Source organism: Sarcophilus harrisii, chromosome 3 (assembly GCF_902635505.1).
Source record: "Sarcophilus harrisii chromosome 3, mSarHar1.11, whole genome shotgun sequence".
NCBI classification, from domain to species: domain Eukaryota; kingdom Metazoa; phylum Chordata; class Mammalia; order Dasyuromorphia; family Dasyuridae; genus Sarcophilus; species Sarcophilus harrisii.
Genome location: NC_045428.1, coordinates 166,102,510 through 166,117,603, shown reverse-complemented (window position 1 = coordinate 166,117,603; position 15,094 = coordinate 166,102,510). Strand labels below are relative to the sequence as shown.

Sequence of the window (15,094 nt, the reverse complement as noted above, 5' to 3'; positions counted from 1 at the left end):
GATGAAATTGATTTCATAGATATTTTTCCCCATTATAACTTTTAGTTTTTTTGAAGACCAATTCATACCAATGTAGTATGCCGAAATATTTTTGGTTTTAATCCATCAATATAATCAAATTTTTTTAAATCAATTGGTATACTGTATACTTACATGTATTTTCTCAATTTCAGATATTTATTACTCAAAACACATCAGCTTTCTCTTGATGCTTTTCTAGTTGCCTTAAAATTCATGCAAGTTGAAGATGTTGATATTGATGAAGTTCAGTGCATTTTAGCTAATCTCATATACATGGTATGTATTTAGTTTGACTTAATTTCATTGGTGATAATAGAATTTGAATTTTTTTATTCAAATAAACATTAACACTACTTAGTTATCTCTTCTTTTTTTGTTGAACCATTTCAGTAACTTTCTCTTAATAAATCCAGTTTGCTTTGATATATTCTGTAAAATGCAGCTGTTATCTATAATATTTTAATTTTGATTCCTATACCAAGTTGCAGTGAAGTAACTTGTGTGATCATTGCAAATTTGGAATCATATGAAAGACTATATTCTGTACTTTTCATCTTTAATGTGATTTTAAGAAGTATGAAGCCAATCCTAAATAACCCCTTTTTATTCTTTTCTCTTCTTTCAGGGTCATATTAAAGGATACATATCTCATCAGCATCAAAAGCTAGTGGTTAGCAAGCAAAATCCTTTTCCTCCACTTTCAACTGTGTGTTGATTCTTCAACATTCTGCAGATTGTGCAACATTAAGACTAAACAATTTTTGCAGAAATTTAAACTTGCAAAACTTTTTTCAAAAATAAGTCATGCAGTTGAAACTCAAAAGTAATTCTGTTACATTCAGGACTGGAATCTTGGAAACTTCTCATGGCTTCTTTCCCAGGGACACAAGCTATGAACTTGGCAGAGTTACCTAGGGGACATGAATTGCTCCTTTATAAAATACAGCTTCTATTAACTTCGGTATGATCTGAAGTTTCTATTTAAAAAAAAAAAAAAGAAAAAAAAGAAAAGAAAACATTCCTAGTCTACCATGAAGCTTTTACCAAACTTCTGTAAAGATGGTGTTTTGAAAATTAAGGCAGCTAAACATTTTACTTTTCACAGTGCTATTCATAAAATGACCTTTGTACTTTTTCATAACTTTTTTTGGGGGAAAAACATTCAGTATGTATGGAAAATGTGAATTCTTTATCTTTCAGAATATCAGGATTTCAGTATTCCATTTGAAAATTTTGTCCATAACAGCTTAGATTACTTTGAGAGAGAAATTACATTTGATTTTGAATGCTGCTTTTCCTTGTATTTACTCACTACAACTTAACATTTTCATATTTTGCAGAATAAGCACATTTGTTTGTTTTTTTTTTCCTAACTATGACAAATGCTTTGGAAAATCATTCTCACCTCAGATCTTTGCAGTCTTGTAAGTTTGTTGCACAGAAATTCTCTATAAACATCTCTCCACTTTATCTGAGGAAAAGAACTCTTCAAATTCCTCCTATTATGCTAGGAATACAAAAGGTAGAACCATAATCCATTTTCTTTCTCATTATCAAGTTTATCTGAACCCTGACAAAACTGTCTTCCCTACTTTCTCAATATTGGGAATGTTGTGAGAATGATTAGAACAGCTGTAGACTACCTCTTTGCTTTTCCACATCATAATCTCCCAGTTGTCTTGGAATTCCTAGTAGCATTCTGGTTTCAGACTAGCATGAATCACTCTCCATTTCTCAGGATAGTAGAGATCCCCACAAAAGCATTCAGAAGCTACTCAAAAAAAAAAAAAAAAAAAGGATGTAATCTCATTGCAAGAGGTCTTCCCTTGCTGTATTTTGATAATGAAATTTTTGCTGTACCAAAATAAGTTTTCCAGTACCCACTAGTACCCTCATTTGGAAGGGTTTAGTTTTAATGTATGTGTTAAATATAAACTTCTATACAAATATAAGGTATTTTTTTAAAAAATAAAATGTTATTGATATTTTTCATTTTTGTCATCTAAATTTCTCCCCGCATCTCTGTTCCTTCTCCCAAAAAGCCATCCCATGTAACAACAAAAAAAATTAAGATGAAGAAGAGAAAAAATAATCAGCAAACCTATCAGTGTGTTGTCCCCCTTCCCCCTGCCAAAAAAAAAAAAAACCCAACAACAACATTTGTAATGTTCCACATTGCTAAAAACCTCTAGTTATGCAAAGGAGTAGAGGACAGTTTTCCTTTTTTTATTCTTTGAATACATGGTTATTATTTGTAGTTTTATTTTTTTGGTAGTTCTTTTAATTTGTATTGTACATTGTTGTACATTGTACATTGTTGGAAATCTTCCACTTTTTACATTTTCTAGCCTTTCATTTAAGTCTGTGTTTTTCTGTATTCATTTATATCCATCACTTTTTATAGCATAGCAGTATTCTATTACATTGTTTTATAATTTGTTTAGGCTTGCTTCAGTTGATGAATTTTTGCTGTTTTTCCCAGTTCTTCGACATGAAGTATTATTTTTGCAGAATAATATGTAATAGGTAAATAAGTACTGAAATCTGAGGACCTGAATTGGAATCACTGCCTTAACAATGACCATTTAATAGTTCTTTGACTATAGGAAGATCCTTATACTCTCCAAGGTTGTTTCTCCAACTAAATTATGTGACAAGTATGAGAGAACTAAAGAAAATGAATTTTTTCCTAGGTGTTTTTCTCATTGTCCACTTTTTTTTTTTAATCAGTAAATTTCACATTTGAAGCAATGCTAATTTACATATAGGGAATGGACATTTTCTTTAGAATTAATAGAAGGTATTTAAATAGTTGAAAAGTTGAGTAAAACATTTCATCCATTCAAAAGTAAAATTGAAATAACATTCTAGGGCCCTTGCTCAAAATGCTTTCAGCAAGGAGAATCTTCAGAGCTTTCCCTTCAAGTTTTCAAGCATCCAAGGTTACTCCATGTCACAATTGAGACCTTTCCATTGCTCATCATGACTGCTTCAAAGATCTTTATTTCAGCTTTATATGCTGACAAATGTTGCAAGAGATGAAATAGTGGGATATTCTATAAAGAACTTGAAAAAAATCCTTTGATATTTTGACAGTTTGTGAGCACAAGGGAACAGTATCATTTGAGGTTAAAAAATCTAAGAAAGTGTAATGACTTCTACATGTTTCAGAACCCTCCAACCCATATTGTCTACTCTGCTTATTTTTTAAAATCTGTTTTAACTAGTTAAATGACTTAGGACATGTCATTTAATCTATCTCAGCACAGTTTCCTCATTTGAAAAATGAGGACGTTTTAATATGTAAGCTTTAAATATCTTCTGTCAGTATCCCTGAGAAAGATGTGCTTGACATTTGTCACTTTGAGGATGTGGAGGAATTCTCAAGGAGCTATTTTTTTCCTTTGTCCTCCTAGTCACTGCCACTACCAATTTATAGTGTCTGTGCTTCAATATATAATTTACAACTATATATGTAAAAGTGGTCAGTTTAAACATGAACATACTTTTTCATACTGTATTATCTATGCAGCATATATTAGGAAAAAAAGATATATATTGGTGATCAGAGAACTAGGATACTTGATCCTAGATTGGAAGGGGGCCAGTCCTTTTAATTTTACATCTTTACAGATGAGCAATTCAAACAGATGGATAAATGCATAACTGAGACAGAATTGACTCTTAAATGTAATGCTTTCTCCGTATACTACCCTAGGCACTAGACCATTTTGCTTGCTGAGTTAGGACTTCACAGAATAGTCTTATTTTTTTAATGACTAGATCAAAATATCAAATTTTAATGTTATCCATTTTAAGTGGGAAAATATTTCAAAATGAAATGGTTTTTATTATGGGTAATTCATTGATCCCAATGGGGTTAAAATCTTTACCATAGCCTTATCACTTCATCCCTTGAGTCTTCATTTTCTGACCTCCTAGACTCCAATCTCTGCTTGTCTACTTCAGTAGAACTTTCCATGTATTGTCATTGGCCAGTGTCCAACAGGCGAAATGAGGCTTATTTTATCAGACTACTCACTTCAACTATACTTTGGCCATAGTGCTTACCTATTCAGGATGAGCTCTCCCCTGTTCCATTTGACCATTCATTTATCAACTCTGAATTCCAAATTGGGTTTTACTTTCTTAGGGCCTGACATTGAAAAAATGTCATTTAACCCTTACACCATCTGGAGTCCCCATTGTTTCCTTTATATTTCTGTAGCCTGTTCTATATACTTGTATTACAGGGTCCAGTCTGCATATCTTGGTTTTGTGACAGATCCATTCTCTCCAGTCTTAAGCACTATGTGTCTGATGATTTCTTTTGTAACCTTTTCTGGGATTAGAACCTCTCTCTCTAGCTAATTTAGACTCATCATGAGTTCTCAATCCTTTTTGTAAGTGTGAAAGCCTGACCCTTGAAACTTAAAAACAAGAAACAAATACTTCTACTGATTGTAGTTTTTAAAATGGTAAAGAGGCTAATGTTCTTTACTATGCTTGTCTTTAGTGCACTAATTTAATACCTCTTCCATTTTATAGCAAAAACTTCTGCTTAGTCAACATTTTCATATGCCTAATATACCTACAGCTAACAGGCCACCCTATCATACAGGATTTCAGGTTTTTAGATAACAAGTTTTATTTTCTCTCCTAGAATGTTAGCTCCTTGAGAGTAGGGATTGTTTTTGCCTTTGTGTACTAGATAAATATTACTTTCCTGCTTGTTGTCTTTGAAAAGAGGTAGAAATAGAATCTTGCTTTACATAAGTGTCAGTGAAACCCATTTACATGTACTGTTTACATTAACTGAAAGACTTATAATCCTTTGTTAAAAATAATCAGAATAAATTTATAATTTGTTGCTTTTTAAAGTTATCTCAGCCAAGTTCTTAAAATTTGAGCGGCTTCCTAAAATGGCTTTCAATGTTTAAAGTGAAGGTAATTGAAAATTTGCATTTTAAGCCCCTTTTTAATATTTATTGATGTTACACTTGCTTTTGAATGGGCCTTAATATTTCTTAAAAGTTTGTAAGATTGCATGACAAAGTCAATAAAGAATTGGTCCAGAATCAGGAAGATTTGGGTTTGGGCCTTGTTGTTTACACATTCATCATGTGACCATGGACAAGTCATTTAATCTCTCGGGGTCCTAAGCAACTTGGTGCAGTGGATAGAATGCTGAATTTGGAATCTAGAAGACCTGAATTCAAATCTGGTTTCAAATACTTATTATCTAGTTGACCCTGGGCAAATCATTTAATCTCTGCCTCAATTTTCTCATCTGTAAAATGGAGCCAAATATATCTCTTACTTCCTAGTTATTGTGAGGACTAAGTGACATCACTTAGGAAAAACATTTTATAAACTTATAGATCTATAATAAAGTATAAATGCTAGCTGCTATTGGTACTAAAATAATCCTATTAGTCATTAGTTGCTGATATTTGAGTAGGGGATTTAGGTTTTTCAATGGAAGTTCCCTATACTTGCGAAATCACAAATCTAACCTCTTCCCCCTTGCAAACAAAACAAACTCCCACCCATACAATTGCCCACAATTTTGGTTATGCCTGTCCCTAAATATATCATGTATATGGGTTGTAACTATGCTATGGTTAGGGATTGTAAAACAAAACTCTTAAAGAGCTTACCATCCTATTTAAAAAAAAAAAAATTTTTTTTTTAGATAACATTTATTTCCTCTTCACCACCTCATATTATGCATAATTACTCAAAGCAACATTGTCCATGTTAAAAAAAAAAATGCCTCATTTTGTTCCCAGAAGTGAATAATCATCATGCATCCTTTGCTATCATGGCAGGTCATTGAGATGAATAGTTGTATCAGTCTTAGAATATGTTAAATAAGACTCTGGGCTTGGGAGTGGTTTTGTTAAGTTTTAGTGATGTTAAAAGAAGTAAGGCTGTGGCAGAATGAATACATGAGGGTGGAGGGGGGTGGGGGAAGAGGAGAAAGGCTGTGGAACTTAAGTGCCACATCTGGATGTTGCACTACACTACACTAACACTATACTATGTGGGAAGGAAGGACACCTGTAGGACTAGGTCTCAAATTATACAGCAAGTGTACAGGTTGATCAGTAGAATAGATGAGGCATTACATGAGAAACCAAACAGTCCACGGTTAAACCTAAAGGCCCCAGTTACTGCAGTAAGAATTCAGTAATCAACAGAAGCCATTGGGAAAACTAGAAAGAAATCTGACAAAAGTATAGATCAACTTTCTGTCCTGTAAACAAAGATTAGCTCCAAAGGGGTAAAGTATTTAAAACTTGAAGGGTGACAAGTTAGAGGAGCAAGGAAGACACTTTGGAAATGGGTGGGAGATTACAAGATTAAATGGACTAATTAAAAATTTTTTGCACAAAATTTAGTACGTCTAAATTACAAGGAACAGTTACTTGGAGAAAATATTTGTGGCAAGCTTACCTGATAAAGGTCCACAATTTGGGCCAAAATATAAAAGAACTGATAATTTGTAAGAACAGAAGCCATTCACCAATTGATGGAATAGTATAAAGATATGACCAGACAGTTCTAAAGGAAAAACCCAAATTATCAACAAATAACCAAACTCCAAATCACTAATCATAAGAATATAGATCAAAGTAATTCTGAGCAACTTCATGTCACATGCATCAGTCTGGCAAAGTTGACAAAATGACATGTAGAGTATGGGAAAATTCATTATTTTCGGAGCTGTAAACTAGTTCAGCCATTTGGAAAGCACTTTGGCTTCATAATAACATTATTCAGTTTATACCTCAAGATCAAAGAGGAAAAGGATCCACAGATGCAAACTTAGACCTATTCTTTTATATTAGCAAAGGAATAGAAACTAAGCGGGGTGTTCATTTGAAAAGTGGCTGTATACAGTTTTAGTGCAGTATAAGAAATAATAAAATAGGCATTTAAAAAAGTTCATATGCTCAAAAAGTTATCAAACTGTGCATATCCTTTGATCCAGCAGTGTTACTAGTGGGATTATATCCCAAAGAGATTATAAAGAAGGGAAAGGGACCTGTATGTGCACGAATGTTTATGGCAGCCCTCTTTGTAGTGGCTAGAAACTGGAAACTGAATGGATGTCCATCAGTTGGAGAATGACTAAATAAATTGTGGTATATGAATATTATGGAATATTATTGTTCTGTAAGAAATGACCAACAGAATGATTTCAGAAAGGCCTGGAGAGACTTACACGAACTGATGCTGAGTGAAATGAGCAGGACCAGGAGATCATTATATACTTCAACAACAATACTATATGATGACCAGTTCTGATGGATCTGGCCATCCTCAGCAACGAGATCAACCAATTCATTTCCAGTGGAGCAGTAATGAACTGAACCAGCTATGCCCAGAGAAAGAACTCTGGGAGATGACTAAAAACCATTACATTGAATTCCCAATCCCTATATTTATGCCCACCTCCATTTTTGATTTCCTTCACAAGCTAATTGTACAATATTTCAGAGTCTGATTCTTTTTGTACAGCAAAATAATGTTTTGGTCATGTATACTTATTGTGTATCTAATTTATATTTTAATGTACTTAACATCTACTGGTCATCCTGCCATCTGGGGGAGGGGGTGGGGGATAAGAGGTGAAGAATTGGAACAGGAGGTTTGGCAATAGTTGATGCTGTGAAGTTACCCATGCATATATCCTGTAAATAAAAGGCTATTAAAAAAAAAAAAAGTTCATGAAGTGAAGCAAGCAGAATCGAGATCAATTTATAGAATAACGTTGTAAAGGAAAACATCTTTGGAAGAATTAAGGACCCCTCATCAATGTAGTGTCCAAAAATCCCACATTACTGATCCATTGACATTAAAGTGATGATGCAAAATTCACAATGGTAGTGATTATTTTTACATGGTCACTTGGGGAATTTGTTTTATACATATATGTTGCTGGAGCTTCCACACTGGTTTCCTTTTACCCCACTCCAGAGATGAAGGTTAGGAAGATACAAGAGGAAAGAATAAGGTAAAAAGAGAATAAAATTGAGCTATTGCATTTAAAAAAAAAAAATGAAAAGAACAAAAGGCCAGATAGAAGCACAAATAAGCAGTACAACTTTGAAAGTGTGTTTGAATTTCTTACATTTAAAAGGAAAAGTAAGCTATATATAAAATTTGCAGTTTCCAAATACAAACTTTTTCCAGTCTATGTTCATAGAAGTGCCCATTTTATTTGTTGTTCAAATATATTGCTAATTAACAAAGTATTCATTTTCTCCCAACTATCCATTGCTCTGGTGTGTATATATTTAAGGGATGTATATGGGTGCTCTGGGAAAACAAGTATCTTTAGTGTGAGGGCAGCCAAGGCCTGTGCAGGCCTGCTTGCCACTTTTGGTGTCCGCCTGCCATTCATCTGTGGTTACAAGAAAATTAGCACATGCAGTAAACACAGCCCACCAAACTGTTTTGGTAAATAGGCTAAACCAAGTTAAAGATAACAGGGTACTTGGGCTTTTCAATGATTTATTGGGATGTCTACCGCAAACTTGAAGATTTCCTTTGTTGGAATTGGTGGATGAGAACAATTTGTTCCAGTGGTTATGAAGGTAGTTGAAGCAGGTGCTGTAGAGTGCTTAGAGCATGGAAGATGCCAAAGTCATCAACTGCACCCTGAACCATCACCAATCATCTCACCTTTTGTCTTGCCATTGAATTCCAATGACTGGAAGAGTGGGATTGACATTTTGCACGTCTGCCTTGCTTAAATCCAGTTTGTGCAAGTCAAAAACGTCAGTCAATATCATTTTACCATTTTTTACTTAGGACCCATAATCACAACTCTAAGCAGACAGCCCAGGCCATAGAGTCATCATCTCACTAGTCTGAAGCAGCACCTCTGCAGCAGGTGTCTGGTCTTTTAAGGACCACACTGCTCACCTTGCATAAGAAAGAATCTAAGAAAGTTGACCTAAAAATTGTCTGCTTCAGTCAATTCTGGTCTGCTTTTTTTTGGCAAGCAAAGATCCTACCCTGTAGTTGAAGCACAAAAATTTGGGAAGATGGTTCCATTCACCATTGGTATATGGAATGTGTGCATACTTAGGGACAAGAAACAATACATCTGAAAGATGAACAGTTCTTGTTGCAAGTGAATTCAGCAGATTATCATATCCAAACTGCAGCCCTGAATGAAGCAAGACTTGCAAATGAAAGCCAGCTTACTGAAGTTGCGACTGGAGCTATATGTGTGTATTTTTTTTTTTTGGTAGCTGCCGTGTTGGGAAGCTAGTGAAGGTTTCACAATAAGACCAATCTAGTCCACAAGCTTGTGTGCCTCCGAAAGGAGTGAACAACAAGCTCATGACAATATGACTGCAACTTGCAGGAAAGCACCATGTGAAGATGAACCCTGATTAAAAAAAATTTAATTAAAAAAATTTTTTTTAAATTAGGAAGTCTTGGAGACCCTCATCATTAACCTGCCAGAAGAGGACAAACTTGTCATTCTGGGTGATTTTAATGCCAGCATAGGCCTAGATTATCAAGCATGGAATCCTTAGAAGGAATGGTATTGCAAGCAGCAGCAGCAGTAGTCACTACTGAAGATTTGTGCGTCTCATGACACATTAAAGATAAGGATCCCCATGAATCCATATTGCTTTGGAAAATCACATACTGACAGTATGTTTTATTGAATTTTTATTTTGCTGAATATTTCCCAGTTACATATTTATCTCTGTGTCCTTGGGAGTGCCATTTGCTTCTTGTTTGAAACCTCTGATGCAATGAATTGAATAAAAGACCTGAGTTTGAAATCTGCTTCACTTATTTGCCACATGAGTGTGGGGCAAATCATTTAACTTCTCTAATAATCAATTTCCCATTTACAAAATGGGTACTTCATTACAATCAAGTGAGATAATTTATATGAAGTCCTTTGCAAACCTTAACATGTTATACACATGTTAGCTAGTAGTAGTAGTAGTAGTTTTGTTTTTTTTTTCCATAATTAGATTTATCTGTGCTTTCCATTCATTCACTTTATTGTCTACAGGCATGGGATGGGATTGGGACTTCACTGGTGTAGAGGAACTTTGGGTGAAGAAATTTTTCTATCAATGTGGATCTGTACCTTTTCTGCAACTTATAGTCTAGAGAATTTCCTAGAACAATGAGAAGCACAGTGACTTAAGATGGAATTCAAACCCAGTTCTTGGCTTTGGGGAAGCTTCATATTCAATACGCCATACTACCTCTCATGTCAACAACATGTGTATTTGCTTTCATGCTTCACAACTCCATGGTTTCTCCCACTAATACAGATCATTAATCATAACCCTTCTTTAATTTCAAAAGTTGCTGTAACTTGGGGAAAAAAATCATGACTTAGTGAGCAACTTTTGGTAATATATCACTCCCCCCTTAAAATTTAGTCAACATGTTCCTCAGATAATAGACATGTAATCTATTGCTAGGCCTACTCTTAGAGATTTTTTACTTTGGTGGAATTGATAAGCTTCTGTTCTACTGTCACAGCTTTTGATCACCTTCATGCCACACAGTGAAACATCAATATAGACTTCAGTGGAGGAGAAAAAATATGCTTTATTCTTCTATTTATGGATTTGAAACAGGTCACTTTTTAAAAAGTACTTTAATATTGTTTATATATATATTTTATGCGTGGTTATCAGTAAACATTTCATTTTAGGGGATGTCTGAATTTTACTACTTTTTAAAAATTTTTGATTTCATCTGAATTGTAAAGCAAAGTAAAAAGAAATAAAGTATTGTACAGTTTTCTAAAACGATAGATTTCGGATCTATTTTACAATATTTGCTAGTTCAGTTCAAAAAAAATTTTTAAGTATGAAAAAGCATGTTGTGCCACACCGCAGATATAAAAACATCTATTAGATACATCCTGGCCTCTTGGAGGGTAAGGTCTGCAGAAAGATAATTTCTGATTGGTTAGAAGGGATTATTTTTTGTGTTAAACCATATTTGGCTGATTATCTGGGCTGTAAAGAATGAGCACCAGGCAGAAATGGGATTTGGGGAGGAGAAGAGTATTCCAAGTATAAAATTCTTTAGCAATATTACCAATTTACGATCAACTCGGGATCACAGCTATAAATTTTACATTTTCTACAGAATTTATTCTATTCACTTGTTTTTTCCATTATTTCATTATTTGTTCAAACCATATTGAATATCTTGAAATTTTAGTGAAAAGATATAGTGGTCCCAAATTTTCAGTTGGTAAAGAGACCATAATACCAATCAAAAACCAAGTACCTTTGTGTTTAGCCATGACGATACTTCCCTCTACCAACTGCCAGTCCACTGATGCTTTGCTTTGTTCACAAAATAACCTTGTTGTAATTGTCACATTGAGTATTTCTTCACATTTCTCATTATCAAAATGTACACTGGGCAAATCAATCAATGAATCACCCAGTTCTGTTCCATTGAATGGCCAGCCACTGACAACGTTCATTTTCTCTGGAATCAAAATATGTTCTGCAAAATCCTTTTCAGGGATACAGATAGGAAGTCCATTGCTGTGACATTGAATGGGCTCATTAAGTTCCAGCAGTGCTAGATTGTTCTGCCCCATTTCTTGATCGTACCTCATGTGCACATGCTTCTTTTTTATTTTTATCTCCAATGGGGCTCCTGATACACTATCTTCACCTGTTTAGTAATGACATAATCACAGGTCACTTTAGAAAAATATTAAAAATTTCCAAAGCTAAGAGAATTCAATCACAAACAACTTATTTCTTATGTGATCCTATTTTCAATACTACAATACCCTCAGAAACTTATCTATGGCTAGTCAGTCAGTAGTCTCCTAACCTTGTGGCCCCCATTTATACATAGTAACAGGATAGAGGTCTATTATGATTTAGCAAAAACTCAAATCTGGTATTGTAACTCTTCTCTTCTTTCTCATCCCCATCAGAATTTAAAATAAAGACTTGCCAGTTTTACCCCTTCTTCACTGAAATTTATTTTTGGAGTGATAAAATGTAGCAGGGAGGAAAAAAAATCAAAGCCTGAACAAGCACATGAACAGGATAACCTGAAAATTGATGGTTCAGAAATAACATTTGAAGGGTCAATTTTTAAGACTCACAGAGTTAGAGCTGAGAGACACCTCAGGGGACATCTAGTCCTATCACTATTATTTTTTCCCTGAGGCAATTGGAGTTAAATGACTTGCCCAGAGTCATACAGCTAGGAAGTGTTAAGTGTCTGAGACCAGATTTGAACTCGGGTCCTCCTGACTTAAGGGCCGGTGCTCTACCCACTGCACCACCTTGCTGACCCCCACTATTATTTTATAGGGAAACTGAGACCAAGTAAAATGAAGTGACATGCCTAAGGTCACACATGTGTTAAGTGTAATGAACATTTTTTAAAGTTCACACATGTGATAAGTGTAATGAACATTTTTTAAAGTTAATTTTTATTGAAGAGTTTTGGTTTTCCTGTCATATTTTCCCCTAGTATCCTTCCTTCTCCCTCTCCCATGAGCAAACCCATATGACAAGTTTTTAAGAAGAAAAAGAAGAGGAAAAAAATCAGATCAAATCAATATATTGGAAAATCCTGAAAATGTACATAAAGTACATAAAGTTGTGGACTTCCTACCACTGTAAAGGAGTGAGGTGGAAGGATCTTCTCATCTCTTTTTTTTCTTTTATCTTTTATCATTTTTTTCCCCTGAGGCAATTAGGGTTAAGTGACTTGACCAGGGTCACACAGCTAGGAAGTATTAAGTGTCTGAGGCCAGATTTAAATTCAGTTCCTCCTGACTTCAGGGTCAGTGATCTACTTCTCATTTCTTTTTAACCATACTTATTCTCTAAAATTTCACAACATTCAGTTTTGGCAGAATTATGATTTTAATTCAGGTCCCTTTATTCCAGGTCTAACACTTATGTGACTTCATCATTGGGCTCCTCAAAAATACATCATTTAGTGATATTGGATGTGCTTCTCTCTTTTTATTTAGCTAAGCCTCTTCTCAAGTAGCAGATTCTCAAGCAAGCCACTAGAAATGTATTTAAAGCCTTTCCAAGTTCATGGAATTTTCCAGACCTTACATGACATCAAAATTTAAAATAATAACAATAATAACTAGAAATTATATGACATTTTAAGGTTTGCAGAGCACTTGACATATGTTATTTCATTTGATCCTTACAACAACCCTGAGAAGTAGAGTGACTTGCCCAAGATCCCACAACTACTATGGCTAAATTTGTATTTAGAACTTCCTGACAAATCCACCTTTGAATCTATTGTACCACATGGCTAGAAGGGTACAAAGTTCATGGAGGCCGTATATGTTCCTAAAAAAAAAAGGTTCAGAACTAGATCCTCCCTTTGTTTGAATAAATGATCACTTTACTCCAAAGAGCTTGAGTTCACAACATCAGCACTAAGAAGTCAATGAGCTCACTAGTTAGAATTCTGCAACAGGGAAGAGTAGCTAGTCTGTTTAAGTTTGTTTAGATCTGACTGTTAGACTATGGACAGTTTCCAAAAACTGTACAAAACCGTATCTTTGACAATTACCCCATTTAGAGATGTTTCTGTCCTCTTTGAGTTTCTGAAAAGAATTCTTTCTATATTCATTTCCTTTCAATCTGGCCCTGATTCAGGTTACCTAGAGACCTCAGTTTTAAGGCCCTCTTGGACCACACTGCTTCTAGATAAGTAGAGATAAGTTTTGTAACCAACAGCACAGATCATTTCCCAAGATAGGCTCCAAAAAGATTTGTGACCCATATAGAAAAGGTCATATCATAAATAAATTAGAGGAGCAAGAAAGATAATCTTGCAGATTATCAATAGACCATCTTGATTATATAAAGTTAAAAAATTTTTTTGGGATAAACAAATCCAGTGTGGCTAAGATTAGGATGAAAATTAACTGGGAAAAACTTTTATAGCAAGTTTTTTTTTTGATAAAGCCTCATTTCCAAAGTATTCAAATTTGTAAGAATAGGAGCCAGTTGCCAATTGAGAAGTGGTCAAAAAATGCATGTGCAGTTTTCAGAGAATGGGGGTGGGGAAGAATCAATATTTATATAGTACCCATTATGTGGTATTTCATGTAATCCTCACTATAGTCTTGAGATTAGGTGCTGTTATTATCACTTTACAATTCAGGAAACTGAGTTAAACAGATTAAGTGTGCATGGTCACACAGCGAGGCTCTGAGACTAGACTTGAATCAGAGCTTCCTGATTTCAGGCACAGCATTATGCTACCAAGTTGCCTCTGTCTATATTTATTAAACTGGCAAAGCTGACAAAAATAGAAAATGACGTTATCAAGGCTATAGAAAAAAAGTGCTTTAATGCATTGTTGTTTCAACATGGAGCTATGAATTAATTCAGCCATCCTGGAAAGCAATCTGGAACTCTTTCAAATAAATTACTAAATTGTGCATGTCTTTTGACCCTGTGATACTATTGGATTTATTCCTTAAAGAATTCAAAGGAAAAGAGAAAAGTCCTATTTGTACAAAAATACTTGTACCAGTTTTTTGTTTTGTGTCAAAGAATTGGAAGCTAAACCAGTATTTATCAGTTGGGTAATACTGGAAAATAATATGGTTTATGAATTTAATGGAATTCTATTGTGCTATAAGAAATGAGGAAAATTCAGACATATAAACTTATGCTAAGTCCTTGAGAGAAGACCCTGGAGAACAATTTATAAAATAACATTAAGATTGTAAAAATTGGCAGTTTTGAAAGACTTAAGAAAAGTGATCGATGCAATGATCCATCATTATGTCAGAGAATCAGTAATGATAAATGCTGTCTACTTACTGAACAATAAATTGATTAATCAAATGAGACACTCATTTGTAGACATGGCTAACATGAGAATTTGTTTTGCTTGATTATGTTTATTTGCATAAGGGTTTTGTTTTTGTTTTTATTTTCAGTGGTAAGGAAAGTAGGAGGGAAAAATTAAATGCTTGACAACTGAAAAAAATTTAGCAACAACAAAAAATGTATAGTGACTTAAGGATGTCTCCCAATGT

General features: G+C 34.3%; 2 protein-coding genes across 3 annotated transcripts in view; one reads left to right on the top strand and one right to left on the bottom strand.

The window, feature by feature from the left end:
- The window catches only part of PCID2 (PCI domain containing 2), a 36,060-nt gene extending 33,893 nt beyond the window's left edge, over positions 1-2,167 (top strand). The window contains exons 13-14 of one of the 2 annotated variants that reach the window (XM_003765711.3): positions 174-297; positions 647-2,167. In XM_003765711.3, the coding sequence (XP_003765759.1) occupies positions 174-297; positions 647-736 (214 nt within the window). In that variant the 3' untranslated portion in view covers positions 737-2,167. The remainder of the gene's footprint in view (positions 1-173; positions 298-646) is intronic. The other variant, XM_031958748.1, reaches the window with a different exon arrangement.
- An 8,439-nt stretch (positions 2,168-10,606) lies between these two features.
- PROZ (protein Z, vitamin K dependent plasma glycoprotein) overlaps positions 10,607-15,094 on the bottom strand; it is a 30,490-nt gene continuing 26,002 nt past the window's right edge. Inside the window, exon 8 of the mRNA XM_003765726.4 lies at positions 10,607-11,718. Coding sequence (XP_003765774.2) covers positions 11,204-11,718 — 515 coding nt within the window. The 3' untranslated portion in view covers positions 10,607-11,203. The remainder of the gene's footprint in view (positions 11,719-15,094) is intronic.